The following is a 16,437-nucleotide window of genomic DNA, read 5'->3' as shown; positions in this document are numbered from 1 at the left end:
GGTCTCAAAGCAATCTTGCAGCACCGCTATGGCCTCCCCACAATCACATCCTGATCTCCTGTAAACTGACCAAGTTTACTTTGCCAGCAGTTGGCATGACCAATATGTGATCCAAGTAACCAAGATGAGGGCGAGGTGCAGCCTTTTACGCACCAGGTACACCGAACCAGGGTGTTTTTCTTATATGCTGGCAAAGTTCACATGGTTTTGAATCCGTGGTAATACCATTTTCAGGTTGGCATGATTAAAGCCACCAGCAGCAATCACGTCACCATCAGGGTGGGAAGTCAGTAGCAGCAGATGGCACCATAAAGCTCCTTCAAGGCTTCACCTTTGTTAGCTGAAGGCAGAACGTAGACTGTGGCAATCAACTTGGCTGAGAATTCCCTGGGCAGGTAGAAGGGTCTGCATTTCACCAGGAGGTCCTCTATCTCTGCTGAATAGAAGGTCTTCACAACAGAGACATTGGTGCACCAGTTCTCGTTGATGTAAATGCACCGGACCACCCCCTACCCTCTCCTCGAGTCTTGCCAGAAATAGCAGTGTCTCTGCCCCGAAGGAGATAAGGCCATTCAGCTGGATCGCTTAGTCTGGAATGATGTCCTGGAGCCATGTTTCTGTAATCACCAGAGCACAGCAACCCTGCAGTTCTCTCTGATTCAGATGCAGCCTCAGGTCATCCATTTTCTTCTCCAGCGATCTTACTGTTTTGGATTGTTCTGCACCATGGAGCAGAGAGCGCTGTTTCATCAGGTTGCACTGGTGCAATTGGATGAGAAATAAACTTGAACTTGAACTCCTTTCTTCAACTACAGATCCAACCAGTATCATTATGGGGTGAAATAACATTCCACCTTATTCTGATATAAATCCATCCCAGTATTTATACCCAAATTCCAAATAGCATTTTTATTTTGAAACTGAACTCCAAAACATGATAGTAAAATTTAGGTGTCCGCATGAAAAAAAAACTCATGTTTCCCAAAAATACAGTGAGAGTCCTTTTCAACTGCTTTCTGAATACAAAATCCATAAAAATATGTCTGAAGATGTTGGTAATGCAAATCTGTGACTTACATAGTATTAAATCACATTGGAAATTAATGACCAAAAACTAATAGGGAAAGTTAAACATATCTTTAGATCTTTAGTACAGGTACTCCACAAAGTTGTGCTGATCTACTGTGGTACACATCTTTTTTCATTACCCCAATAATTATTCAACATTGGAAAAGCGACAAAACTTAATGATGCATGTTTATTTTATAAATTCTAAATCATAAAGGGTTAATAAAATCTGGAAGACTATAATTACTTAACGTATTGTTAGGACATAATAAATAAAAATCTATCTTAAAAACTAATATCTGTGCCTGATCTTGGCTAGCAGAGGGTTAAAATAATGACCAGATAAATGCCTTTTGGCAAAAGGCTCCTCTTCAGCAGAAGGAAGGATATCGCTGCACTGACTGCCTGCTTAACAATAGTTTCAGGTCCCCAGGGAACTTTCTGCAAATAGATTTCATCTCGCTTTCTCTTGTACTCCTTAAAACTTCCTGTTTTCTCACGGTCCTTTTGGACAGTTTACAGACTTGTTCCCTCTCTCTGAGAACTCGGAAATCTCTCCAAAATAATTCATAATGTTAACAGCAACATTGTTCCATAATCTCCTACTCCCAGAGAATTTAAAGTTGAGATTCAAGGCTATATTTAATGGTGTGGTGACTACCTGTTTCCATGAACATGTAAAGACAAACAGATTGAAACCTTATAACTGACTGTAGATTATGAAAATGGTTCTTGAACCATTGGTATTTACATTTACTGAGTTATTTGTGAATTTCACCAAGACTTTACAAATGCACATAAGTGTCCAAGATTATGGCCAACAAGACATGCCATTCCTTAATAAGACACATGTAGTTTCCTTCTCTATGAATAGTGAAAAGTTGGGTGTCCTGCAGAAATTACCTCACCTCCAGATTTCCCATAACTTTAAGGTTATCTGTAAGATTATCTGTCAGGGTGTTGATGGAATTAGTCATCTTCAGTAAACCCACAACTCCCACAGCTATCTCAACTACACCTCTTCCCACCCTGTCCCCTGTAAGAATTCCATTCCATTCTCTCAACTCCTCTGTCTCTGTCGCATCTGCATCCAGGATGAGGTCTTCCATGCCAGCTCATCAGAAATGTCCTCCTTCTTCAAACAATGTGACTTTCCCTCTATCACCATCAACTCAGCACTCACCTGCACATCCTCCATAATCCACATATCTGCCCTGACCCGCTCCACTTCCTCGCACAACAAGGTCAAGATTTCTCTTGTCTTCACCTACCACTCCACCAGCCTCAGCATTCAACACATTCTCCTCAGCTATTTCCACCATCTACTACGTGATCTCTCAACTAGACACATGTTCTCCTCTCCTCCCCTCTCCACCTTCCGCAGGGACCGCTCCCTTCGTGACTCCCCTGTGCACTTCTCCCTCCCCACCTATCGTCCCCTGTGACTGCAGGAGATACCTCACACACACACACCTCCTCCCTCAGCTCCTTCCCCAAACAGTCCTTCCAAGTGATGCAACATTTCCCTTGTGAATCTTCAGGGATCATCTACTGCACCCAGTGCTCCCGCTGTGGTCTCCTCCACATCGAAGAGACTGAATGGAGACTGGGAGATTACTTTGTTGAGCACATCATCTCTGTCTGCCACAATAGCATGGATCTCCCTGTGGTCACCCATTTCAATTCTCCATCCCATTCCCTTGCCAACATGTCTGTCCATGGTCTCATTACTGCCAGATTGAGACCACCCATAAATTGGAGGACAACACCTCGCCTTCTGACTGGGAACCCTCCAACCAGATGGCATTAATGTCAACTTCTCTGGCTTTCATTAAACCACCACCCCCTCATCCTGGTTTGCTTCCCCCATCATCTCTTCATTTCCTGTCTCCTTTCACAAGACATAATAAATTCTACTTAGTCCCTTATCACATCCAATTAACACCTTTTGTTGATTTGATTTCCTCCCCCATTGTTTGAATTCTGAAACTTTCTGAGATATCCTACTTTAGCCTTTTCTGATTTTTCCTTGAAGAAGGGCTCAGGCCCAAAACATTGGCAATATATCTTTGTCTCCTATTGCATAGACCGGCTGAGTTCCTCCAGCTTTTACTACAGTCACAGTGTCTGCAGCCTCTCATGTTTCTCTTAGTCTCCATTTGCCTGGATAAGTGCATCTCCAACAACTCTCAATAAGCTCAACACTGTTGGGGATAAAGCAGTCTACTATTTGACATCCCACACTAAGCATTCATTCCCCTTAACTTTTGTATGTAACTGGGTACAAAATGCACTGCATTTATTTGCTGAGGTTGATTCAGACCCACGACCTCTACCACAGGGTAGAGCAAAAAGCAAATCAGAACACTACCAAAACTGCTCTTCCAAGTTGGAAGTCTCTTACTGTTTCTTTATCACCATCAAGTCTAATTCCTGGAAATCCTTATTTAAAAACACTGTAAAAGTACTTTCACCAGAGGGACTCAATAGTTCCAAGATGGTAGCTCACCACCACCTTCTCAAGACCGGTTTGGGACAGGCAGTAAATGCCAATTCTGCCAGCCATGCCAACAACCAGATAGAGTTACAATCACAGGCTGCCCTCAGTCAATGCTAATTCTGTCACCAATTATGATGAAATGGCCAAAAGCAAAATAATGTGCACTAAATGCCTTTTCCTGAAGTTCTGGCTGAGACTGAGATCTTGACGTGGGCTTTCTGTAATTTGCAAAAGTGCAAGTTGCAAGCTATATATAAAAAAATGACGTGGCAATAATATTTCATTTTCGAACATAGAACTTTCCACGCTGCACAGATCCTTCAGCCCATGATATTGTGTCAACCTATGTAAACCTACTCCACAACAATCTAATTTTTCACTACCTCCGAACAATAATCCTCTATCTTTCTTATTTGTGCAGTCAGGCCATCACTCTCTCCCTAAGTCTCTGTCTTATTTTGTCCAGCTCCCTACCCATTTCCTTTTGTTCTCCAAACAGAGGGCTAACCTTCTTAGTCCTTTGCCCTCTACTCTGCCTCTTTCTCTTTATTGCTCCCTCCCCCCCACCTGTATCCTTCCCCTTTTCCCATCCTCCCTCATTTCTTCTCATTTCCTCTTTCCCCCTCCCCCAACCTTTTCATTCAGGCATGTGCCTGTTTCTGATGAAAGTCTCCATCCCAAATTGACAACAGCAAGGCCTGCTGAATTTCTCCAGCTCTTTTATATCTTGCAGCAGGCCTAAACCAATTCTATCTCATAACAGTATCTTATCTATGGTGCTCACAGCAGACAAAGAGCCTTCAATTGATTTGTTGTCCATGTTGCTCGATCTATAGCATTTAAGCTATTGGAAATGATAAATTGAATTTTGTTCCAGGGTGTGTTTTCTCCTTGGTCTGAGATTGTCCTGATTTCTGCTTCTTGTCCCAATTCACTGTGATCACGATTCATTTAATGAAATTTCTGGGAATGGGTGGTGGGGGTGGGAGACTCAATGTTAACCAAGGAAATCACACCTTTGGAGCCTAAAACATAGAACTTAGATCATTACAGCACAGTACAGGCCTTTTGGCCCTCGATCTTGTGCCGACCTATATATTCTGACCAAAAAAAACTAATCCCTTCCTACCAAGTAATCCTCTATTTTTCATGGCAAAAAAGATCTCTTTAAAGGTAAGTTTAATGTCACATCAAAATCACACAGTTTCTGACGATGCAGATCTCCCCTCATGTATCAGCTTGGAATTTGTGCTCAAATTTCAAACATGGCAATGAAATTGCAACTTTACATAGTCAGTGCATAAAGTGTGATCAAACGATGAATGGTTGGCACTCAGCCTAGCCACACTCACCCAAAGCCCACAGCATAGGGGAAACAAGTCCACAACTTGGATCATTCCTTTCAAAAACATTGTCAAAAAGCTTTTTGGTGCCTTCTCAAGTTGCAGAATAATTCCTTGGTGATTATAGAGGAAGAAGAGGTTGGGTAGTTTGTCCATCTCAGTCCTTTCCTCCGTCAATCTCCTTTCAAAGTATTGAAGCAGCTAGGTTCCTTATCATGATGTAGGAATACTTCACCCCATTACCTGGTATGGAATTCCTGCAGAAGATTTCATGACATGTACCTGGAATTCTGCCCAGAAGAGAAGCAAGTAGAATGGTAAGATGATATAAACAGACTTGATAAAAGAAAGGTATATAGATTGCCCAGTTGAGATGTACATAAATAAATAGATTGATTGATTGATTGACACGTAGACTAATGTCCAGGTGCTTAACATTTGATAGTGTGAAGCAAAATGGAGAAATCAGAATTCCTTTTCCAGACATGTACTGAGACAGTGGGTTTTCAACAGAATTTTTAGCACTTTCCCATCAGAGAGATACTGTATTAAATTTTAGAATGCACTGCTCATAAATATGTTTTTAGCAGCATGCATCACAGAATTGGAGCTAGTGCCCTAACAAAGAATTTAAATTTCCATACGTATAATTTGGAAAATCTGACAACAAATAGATCTCCAACAGTGCTCCAGGAGCAGGTGTAAAACTTTACTGTTGGCAGTAAACTTCTGTTAAAATGGTTCAAAGTACTGAGACATAGAAGCAGCAATCTTGTTCCCTGTAACAAAACACTTGGCGATCTGATGAAAGCCATATCCACTATTTTTGGAGCATGCTGTAATCCTGGGTCTGTTCGTGTATTATTTAATATCTCAGCAGAATATTTCTTTTTTCAGAAATTAATAAATCCCATTAAAATGCTATCATTATTTTAACTTACAGCTATGTGGTAAGGAGTTTAATCGAATGCACAATTTAATGGGCCACATGCATCTGCACTCTGACAGCAAGCCGTTTAAATGCCTTTATTGCCCCAGCAAATTTACTCTGAAAGGAAACCTTACTCGTCACATGAAGGTTAAGCATGGAGTCATGGATGGAGGGCCTGATTCACAAGGTAAGAGCCCAGGTTTTAATGATCTACAGAGCTTTCTTTGAAAAACATTGAAAATCGGTGAAACAGAAACAAGATTGGATCTAGTTTACTACATTTGTAAGATAGGCATTTTTATTATTGGCTCAGAAATCCAGAGATCTAATCCAGTCTACTGCAGCCAGGAAATAGAGTACAGATTACCAGATACATTGTCCATCAGCACAAATGAGCTGGAGATTGAAAACGTTGCCATGAGATTGCAAGGATCCTTCAATATAACATTGGTGCAATCGTTTTATGGACCCATGTCAAGGGAAAACTGCAATATGATGAATCCTTGTCCTACTTTGCTCTTCTCTTGAGGAATAGGATGTTTCTGAGATGTTGTGTATCCCTCCTGGCAGAGAAGAAGTGTCATATCAATGCTGTAGCCTGTAAGGAGGCCATGGATTAAAAGATAAAAGATCACAGTGATCATGAATGCCACAGCTGTGCTTCGTGGTTCTGAAGCTGAAATGCTGACAGCTGTGGGTGGTACCGCTCAGTGGTGACCGCCCCAGTGAAGTAAAGGTATCTGAGGCGGCAAAGTGCTCTCTAATGACCCTCTGACAATTGCCTCGTATAGGTGCCTGCTCTGTTCCTTGTGCTCACCATCCTTGACTTCCAGCCCTATGTACCAGATTGCACAAGATTGCAGGAAAACACAGGTAGAACCAGAAAAATAGATCAAAATAACAAAATGACAGACCTTCTTAAACTAAGGACAATTGATGGACAAGAGAGTACATTCAAAACATTGACAACAAGGTTGGATGGAATTGCAAGAAACCTGAATGGATAAGGCTTCAGTGAAATCTGGCTTAGATGTGAAATTTAAAAAAAACATCAAGCAGAAGTAGAATGAAAAATCATAATCAGGTCAAAAATCTTATTCCTTTGGTTATATACATTCTCCCCTGTGATGTACTCTATCTCGCCCATTTATTTCTGTGAGGAAACATTTGTGTGTAAATATTTTCAAAAGCTCAAAGCTTATCCTGTAAAATGTACCCTTGAATCTTTGTTTTTAATTCTGGCCAATTTCCTTCCATGGACAATATCCTTCTGCCATCCTTGCTGCAGAGACCATTGTGTGAATATGATTATTTGGTTCTAACACACAACATCCCTGCAGGACTGACTAAAACACAGGGCTGCTTTCATTATAACATTTTTCAGGCATAAATAAAAGGAGAGATACTTGAAAGGGAACGCCAGAAACAAGGAAGGTGAGAATTAAGGACAGTGAGAAAATAGAGATACAGAAGTATTTTGGATTCTGAGGGTGGCACGTAATGGCTGAGGACTGAAAAAGTTGGTGCACTCAACAATCAATCAGTCAATATTTAAAAGTAATTCATGTTAATAATTCATATTTATGTAATTTTGACTGTGATTTGTCAGTTACTTCATGTCTATGAAACTTACTGGTTAAAAGTTGTATCCACAGTATATTCTGAATTATGTTAATTTTTAGTATCCCTCGGCATTTCACATTAAATAGATTTGGACCCTGACCGTAATGAAATATCTGCTCTTTTCTATCAATATTGACATCTATAATGTCAATTATTCTGCCCAATCAAAGATGTCAGAGCAATAAATAAATTTGTATTCTAATCGGTGTACGGTCCAGAGGGAATAAAATAATTTGATAGTTAAAGCTACTTCCAGCCACTGATGTCATGACAGGGAGAGATCAGCATCAAATTTTCAAGCTCATGTGCTTGGATATTTGTAACACTTTATTCCCTCTTGTTCACGTTGTGAAAGAGCACAATTGTACTTTTGTGACCCTGCAAAACCTAAATATGACAGTCAATCCAGGGCTCCAGTGGTAGATCTCAAGAACAACGACATTTTTAAAAACAATGGCCACAAAAAAATGTGACCTTCAATCAAATATATTGTTTATTCTTTCTATTCTTCTCTGCTGTGTTTCTCACTCTGACAAATGATGTCAAGAAAATATAAATTTATAATTTTCAATATTTAAATTAGTGAAAAGCCTGGAATTGCTGTATCGTAGAATTGCCACAGCATAGAATAAGGCAATTCTGTCCATCAGGTCACCATCAATTCTATGAATATCAGAAATCCCAATAACCTTACTCATAAAATATTCTCTGACTCAATACTTCATTGAAACTAGCATAAAATATTTCATGAAATCTTTTGATTAATGATGTTCTTGTTCCTTACGTTTAGGTTTCAGGAGGAGAGGGCGCATTGGATTTGCACAGAACAATCTCGTGAGTAATTTTGTTCAGGAAGAGCCCTTTGACCTCTCTCAAAAGAGCAGAATGAAAAATGTATCCCAGTCTGATGGTGAGAGTGCCAAAGGGAGTTCTTGTCAAGAAGAAGAAGAAGAAGACAATTTCTATACAATAGAACAGTACAGTCCTGATGAGTATTGCAGGGAGGACAAAATATATATGCCAGAAGATTTATCCCAGAAGACTGGAAGACTGATTCGAGATTTCAGAGACTCAGACAATGAAGTGTTAACCAAAGGAAGGATCATGAATGAGGAAGATGAAGACTTTATGCAGAATGGAATGGAATCTAACAAACATGACTCTGCTGCCATGCACTATCTATTTGATATCAATGAAAACTATAATGACTTTTGTCTTGACAGTAGGTGCAGACCAGTGTGGAAAAAAAGCACAGATGATCAATATTAATTACCAGAATCATTTAAAGATCTAAAAGACAAAGGGGTTTTAGAAACAGAATGTGGGGTCCTGATTGAAAATCAGAGACGTAAGGGGCATAATAGATTTTGCTCTTTTAATCTTGGTTTTAAAAAATGAAGCATAATAGCCTGCATTCTCTCTCATCATACAGCTACTTCCAAATAATTTGCACTTCTGTCCAGTGGCACCAGAGGCTCTGACAATTCATATAAGAAGTTGATGCTGCAAAATTTGGTGTTCCTGCCAGCCATAAATGGATCCCAACATCAGTATATATTTTGTGGGCCACAAATTTGACTGTTCATTATACATTCATACACAGCATGCGTTCTAACAGCAATAAGGAAAGAGTACTTTGTTTACTGTGTTAATAAGGGGGAAAAAGCATGCAGAGTTACTGCAGGTTTTCCAAATGATCAGTATGTGACTTATTATTATTTCTCCAGATATTGTTTTGAGTGCTTATTTTGAATGTATCTGTATAAATGTGCCTCTATGTATAATTAGTAATCAGATACTAGACAATTGCATTTTAATGTATTTCTCTGGTAAATGTTTTAGATTTGAAATTTAACGTTAAATTATGCCCTCCAGTTTAAAAAAAAAACTTCTTTAGCCGCATCCTATCCAAGCAAAGATTTTAAGTTTTTAAAATATAGTCCCTGAAGTATGAAGCAATGCCGGATCAATTCAAACCAACAGCAAATGGAGAAAAGAATGCAGGAATTTAATAACCATTGATTTCTATGAACCAGAAAATCTCATATGCTTGTCATCTGTATCTGATCTGAAGTAAGATAAAAAAAACACAAAAGAATACTCTTTTAAGAGAAGCATGAATGTCTTGTGTTTTTTTTGGACCACGTGAAGAGTTCATTACAAGAATTCCTATTACTCCAGAGTAACCATTATCTTAGAAGCTCAGGAATAACAATCCCACATTATTGCTCAGGAATAACAATCCCACATTATTGCTCAGGAATAACAATCCCACATTATTGCACAGGATTTAAGTTCCGGTGCTGGCTCATGCTTGAAATTTGCTATTTAAATAGGAAATCAAATTAATTGCTCTCTTTTGAGGCCACATGACACTAGTATGGATTATTTTGGAAGGCTGGGGAAAATGCAAAAACTCTCATACTACAGCAGTCTAGGCCTCTTGGTGTCATAAACCATGCTGGGTACAGCAGAAGTCAACTCAAAGTTAAGTAAAAGGCTGGATGTGAGTTACTGGAAGAAAATTTGAATGTGATGTACCTACAAAGTATTTGTTCAGTCCATATTGCCATAATGTTCTGTCATGTATTCATGCACATGTTTCTAAAATTATTTTTTTTTTTTTTTTTTTTTTTTTCTTTGGCTTGGCTTCGCGGACGAAGATTTATGGAGGGGGTAAAAAGTCCACGTCAGCTGCAGGCTCGTTTGTGGCTGACCAGTCCGATGCGGGACAGGCAGACACGATTGCAGCGGTTGCAAGGGAAAATTGGTTGGTTGGGGTTGGGTGTTGGGTTTTTCCTCCTTTGCCTTTTGTCAGTGAGGTGGGCTCTGCGGTCTTCTTCAAAGGAGGCTGCTGCCCGCCAAACTGTGAGGCGCCAAGATGCACGGTTTGAGGCGTTATCAGCCCACTGGCGGTGGTCAATGTGGCAGGCACCAAGAGATTTCTTTAGGCAGTCCTTGTACCTTTTCTTTGGTGCACCTCTGTCACGGTGGCCAGTGGATAAATGCGGTGAAAATTATTGTACTCCAGTATTAGTCCAAAGATTAAGGGAAATGTAGTAAACAACCAATATGGAATACATGTAGTAATGATCAAACTGCTTGTATTTATCTTCATTGACAACACAAGTATCTAATTTTCCTCAACACTTTTGTATCTGTTGTCAAGTGAGCAGTGGCCACATTTAACAGAATCACAAAATTGTGCTTGACTTTTTGTGGTCATTATTTACACTCATTTTTTTTTTAAATATTGATGAGACTAACAATTCTAGCAATATTTTTTTAAAAACAATTAATAGTACACTTGTGATTTGAATTCCTAACTGTAACATATATTCTTTTATATTATCCATAATGATTTACTCAATAAAATGATTAAAAATGGATTATGTGCTCCTGAATATCTTGCTCAACAATGTTTCTGCAATCAGGGTACAGGATTTCAGTGGATGTTTTCAATAATTTTAATTTAATCTGGTCTAAATTCAGTTTATCGCATTTGGGGAAGTAGGAAGGAGAAAATATTCAGTTGTTAATATTTATTCTGCCATTCGACTGAATCAACCTGTTGTCATTATTGTTTTTGCTAGATCCTGTTTGATATCTTTACCAATCAAGACATTGTCAATCTCACTGACAAACATTACAATTGTCAAATCAACCATAGACCTTAGGGAGTTACAGATTTCTACTGTCCTTTGTAAGCTTCCTGATTTCACCCCAAAATGGAATTGTGATTTTAACATTATTGTTGATCATCCCCTCAAAGGAAATAGTTTCTCTTTGCCCACAAACTTGAATCCAATTATTGGATCCAATTATCAATTATTATTTTTATAAAAGTGGAGCGAAGCTCAGCATTGGTTTCATTGGACACTGAGGTCTTGAAGAGTCTGGTTTAACTTTACATTCATTTTTTTATTTTATTCTATCCTGAACCACACTCTCTTCACTCTCCTGCCATCAAAAAGAATTGACCTTGAGTTTTTTTTTCCCCTTGCAATTCGTAAGAGTGAGATCACGCACTAACGGGTTCAAAGACAATTTCTTTCACACCATTCTCAGACTCCTGAATTAACCCCAAAATAGTAAGATTATGTTGCTTTTGCTCCATACCAACTAACCTTTCTCTGTCTCTCTGCTCTTTTCTACTATGTGTGAGACGCATGCTTATTTATTCACAAAACAACTTTTATCATTGGATTTTCGATGTGTGTGACCATAACCTTGAATTTGAACTGGAGAAAGAATACGGAAGTGATTTTAAAAATATTCACTTACAAACATTCAGCTGTCTATTTAATATTCATTTCAAAGGACACCACCTCGACTATGAACCTCACTACAATCCATAACGCCAGTTGCCTTGATAGCTTTAGCAAAGAAAGATGCACTTAAACATATATCTATGTTTAGAGGCAACTGGGACAAACTAGCATCTAAAAGTCAGCAAGAATTTTTTTCTCAGAATTAAACAAAGATTTCTGATACTGGAATTTATTCTCTAGAACATGGAATGTCAAGGCCATTTAATTGAGATATTTAGAACTAGGAAGGATTGATAGCATAGATAAAATCAGTGAAAATAAAAAAAAACTACTGGAAATATAAAATAGAAATTGAAAATGCAGGAAACACAGGGAATATCTGTGCAAGGAGAACAGTTAACCTTGCTGTACATGAAACAAATCTAAATTTAACAAAATAAAATAATGTTGCTTACTTTCCCAGTTTTTGCGATGTTTAAATTGTTCTAAAAGTTTTTGCCACAAAGATTCTTTCAGTCACCTGGAACTTGAGTGAGTGGAGCTTCATACACTAATTACTTCACCCATTTAAAATGAATAGACCAAGGCAACGTAAGTCAACTCTCAAAATGTAGCACTCTCACAGTGTATTAGTTCTGTGTGGATAAATCTCTGAGACAGCAATTCCGATTGGTTGCTTTCAAATTAATTGACAGCAAATAATTTTATTAGAAAGGCTGTTTTCCATCAGCTACCACCAATTGTGTTTGGTTGCAATCATCTGCAGAGATTGTGTAACTATACAATGTTAAACTGACTGACATTCTAAAATATGACCATTACCACATCTCAGCTGTCATACCTCAATCATTTTAATTTAATCTAGTTCAAACCTTCTGGTAAGCCCATTCATATCTGAATCTGAATTCAGAGAAGCTGAAGGGGTTCAGTGGATAAGACAGCATCCTTGGATAGAAATGGTCCATCACTGTTTGGGACAGAGCCCTTTATCAAGATGTGAACTGTGCCTGGAGCTTTTCATTAATTTGCACTGCTTCATTCATTCTATGTCAGTCAATTCAGCAGAAATAAAAACAAAATGTACTGGAATTCCCAGCATTTCATCTTCAGCTGGTAGTGTGTAAATGAACCAGAGCATCAATTATACTGTAAACCCTCAGAGGCAGATCGGAATGGTGTTGCTAATGTGCAATTTTGAATGTTAACATTAAAGGCAACATATCTATTTGGCTTTAAATACTTTGCAAGTATATTAGTTTGAATGTGAGTGTGAGCAGGGACATATGGTTAATGGGATATTCAAATTTCTACTAATGTTACCATTCCTAACCCGGGGGACTGAGGTCAATTGCAAATTATCTGCTGCTGAGATTTGTTGATCATTGCCAACTGAACATTGACTCAATGTCTTTGGATTTGTATAGGTTTACAAGTTACCAACAATTCCACAGCTAAATGATAAAGACTGCATTAGATCCCACAATGAAGTTTTTGAAGATTATAACAAATCCCAATGTAATGTTATGCAGTGTGGTGCTACCACTATACATATAGATGTATGTATGTACTGTATGGGCTGGCCCACCCCCTTAACCTGTGATTCCTCCCTCCCAGATATCCCCATAAAGGCTGTTGCACCCATACCCCTCCCTCAGTACCTGCCTTGCAACATGCAAGCAATGCTGACGCTTTAAGGTGATTAAAGCCTATTAACCATGATTCTCTGTCTGATTGTGGTTGATTGATAGTACATGTAGAAGATTTTCCATTCATCCTGCATGAATTTTCTTAATGATACTATCGATCATCCAGTTTTATTTTGAGAAGATCATGAAGTAAAATAGGGAGTAAGAAAAAATGCATGAGAAAATAAAACTTGTAAAGATAAAGTAAATCTAAGAGTGCTGTATGGATATATAAACATGATCAATGCTATGAGAAGAGATATGGGATCAATCAGACACCATTCATAAAATGCACTCCTGGAGACAGAAGACAGAAGACACTGACTGAGCGGACATTTTTTCATCAGTGTTTACTAAGAAAGAAAGTACTAATAGAAGTTCATCAAAGGAAGATGCTGTTGATATTTAGGAAGGGCTAAACATTGGTAAAGAAGCTACTAGAAAGAATAAATCACCTGCAATAAATGCTGCTGAAGAAAATAATGAAAGATATTGCAGATGGCCTAGCCATAATATTGCAAACATGGAGACACAGAAACATAGAGAAGAGTAGCAGGAATAGACCTGTTGACCCTTTCCGCCTGCCCCACTATTAATAATGGCAGCTTCTCTAAATTCCATAACCTGTTTCAGCTTTCTCCCAATATCCATTGATTCCACTGACCTTAACAGCAACATTTTACTTCTTCTTGAGTATATTTAATAATTTTTTATCAACTGCTTTCCATGGTCAAGAATTCCACAGTATCACAATGCTTTGGAAAAAAATTTCTCCCCATTTCAGTTATAAAGACCATATCCTTATCCTTAGATTATAACCTCTGGTTATAATGGCTCATCAACCATTGGAAAATCTTTCATGTTTCTGCTTTGTCCAGTTGTGTTGGAATTTTGTAGATTTTTATGACATTCTTCTAAACTCTGGCAAATATTTACCTTAATTGCATTGATCTCTCTTCAAGCAGATGAACCAGTGATTCATTCGCACTTTTCGCCATCTTGTGAATTGCATTTGGTGTATACAATATGAATTCCATTAAGTTGATAAAAATTAATGCACATTGGTTGACCACTTTGTGGATCACCTGTATTAAGTCCACAGACTGACCTTGAGGTTTTTTTTTACCTTGGCAAAGGGCTCAGGCCCAAACTATTGGTTATATATCTTTACCTCCTATGGATGTGTCTTGGGTAAACTTGTACCTCTCACTTTGTTCATTTTAGATTGGTCACAGTGTTCAAGCTACCGAAAGAAAATAGACACACACACCGAGAGCAGTTCAGTTTATACAAGTCTTTATTACTAAATCTAAAGCTGAATTCACACTACAATATGCAAGCCCTTCCCAATTATACTTATCAATGCCTGGACTGGTCCCAACTACCAAAACGAGGCGATGACTGCACACTTGTAGTAGGTTGTCTGGGCGCCGGTAGCAGCTTTTCCACCTCCCCGGACCAGGACGTCGGTTTGGAATCTTGAAGTTCTTCTTCTTGCTGAGAGATGTTGCCACCTCTTGGAGAGTCTCAAACTTCAGATCTTATCTCTTTGAACAAATGATTTAATTATCTTCAAGGACTCCTGACAGTCTGCGACCAACAAAAGACAACTGCATCTCTGGGCCTCATGGTGGAAGTTAGGTAATGTCTACTGATTCATATGCATCCCTGGGCCCATAGTGTAATTTTAGATTATGTCTTCTGATTCAACTGCATCCTGGGCCTCATGGTGGAATTTAGATTATGCCTTCTGATGCAACTGCATCCCTTCTTGCATAAGCTGGTCTAATCCTCCATTATAGGATGCTATGAGACCAGCTAAGTTACTCCACCACTTTTTTGTTTTAACTACAATCACATTGTCTGCAGACTTTCTTGTTCCACTGAGTTTCTGTTGCCTGCTGCTTTAATTTTCCATCACACTCTCACTTTGATCTGTCTGTTTCTGGCGTCCTGGAGGATTATAATAAGTCCCAATGTAAGAAACTGCATGGGGACAGTTCATCTTGTGGAATCAATATTGAATTCTACGACTTAAAGTGAATCACTTTCTGTGTCTGCCTTGGGATGAGCCAGGCCATTCTTTGGCGACATTGGCTCAATTTCTCCCTTATATTTTTTACACAGCCTCAAAACAGGAATGAGGATGCTTCAGACCCCTTGTCAATTTCCTGGAATGGCTGCAGTCGAAAATGAATTGCAGACATTTCATGAACAGTGGGCAAATGTATAGGATGTATTGATGACCCATGAAGTGTACTTCTGGTATACTGTCTAAACTCGCGTAAAGAAAGGCAGATTTGTTGGGTTGATTGTTCGTTTGTGAACGACCGATGCCGAGAGGTAGGACATTCTTCAGAATGGTAAAATCATGCAAATTCTATTTTAAAAAATGTCTGTCCAGTATAGCCTGTCCTGCTGAGCGGTTCCTGTGGCCCAGCATTTCACGATTCTCACATTCCTTTGTCTGTATTCTCACTTTCTAACTGCTCACATTTCATAGCTTTTAAGAACAAAGAACCGCATTCTTCATTCTCAACTACCCTCATTATCTAGTGGGCCAGTTGATCGCATCTACTATCTCATACCACTCAGCCTCACCCAATCAGAGAGAATCTTTGTCCTATTCCTCTTTTCTACACCACCCCACCCCCCAAACCCCATCATTTCCAGGAGACTGATACTCATTTGCTTCTCCTTATCAGATCTGTTGAAGGTTCTTCAGCCTGACTCAATAACTGTTTCTCTCTTCGCCCAAATTGCCAGAGCTGCTGAAAGTTCCCAGCATTTCCTTTTATTTTGCTTATTTTCAATTTCCATCCCCTGCAGTCCTTTTCATTTTCTTTAGTTTTATGTTAGTTGGAGTAGGTTGAGTAAAGAAAAAAATCTTCTCTCTCTTGTCCCCCTTTGTGGGGGAAGAGAGTTATACATTCGGTTGTAGGTTTGAAGAAAGGGGAGGAAATCCTTGCAGGATTAAGATGAGGATTATGCAACATGCATCATACAACTGCCATCA

The 16,437-nt window shown here is 38.9% G+C and overlaps 1 protein-coding gene across 2 annotated transcripts in view; it reads left to right on the top strand.

The window, feature by feature from the left end:
- Positions 1 to 10,165, top strand: part of znf366 (zinc finger protein 366) — a 76,840-nt gene extending 66,675 nt beyond the window's left edge. For both annotated transcript variants that reach the window (XM_069936824.1, XM_069936818.1), the window contains 2 exons: positions 5,855 to 6,029; positions 8,256 to 10,165. In XM_069936824.1, coding sequence (XP_069792925.1) covers positions 5,855 to 6,029; positions 8,256 to 8,734 — 654 coding nt within the window. In that variant the 3' untranslated portion in view covers positions 8,735 to 10,165. The remainder of the gene's footprint in view (positions 1 to 5,854; positions 6,030 to 8,255) is intronic.
- The last annotated feature ends 6,272 nt before the right edge of the window (positions 10,166 to 16,437 follow it).

The sequence above is a fragment of the Narcine bancroftii genome, chromosome 1, assembly GCF_036971445.1.
Source record: "Narcine bancroftii isolate sNarBan1 chromosome 1, sNarBan1.hap1, whole genome shotgun sequence".
Taxonomy (NCBI): domain Eukaryota; kingdom Metazoa; phylum Chordata; class Chondrichthyes; order Torpediniformes; family Narcinidae; genus Narcine; species Narcine bancroftii.
The sequence above is the reverse complement of the archived record's forward strand: the minus strand, read 5'-3'. Positions and strand labels throughout refer to the sequence as shown.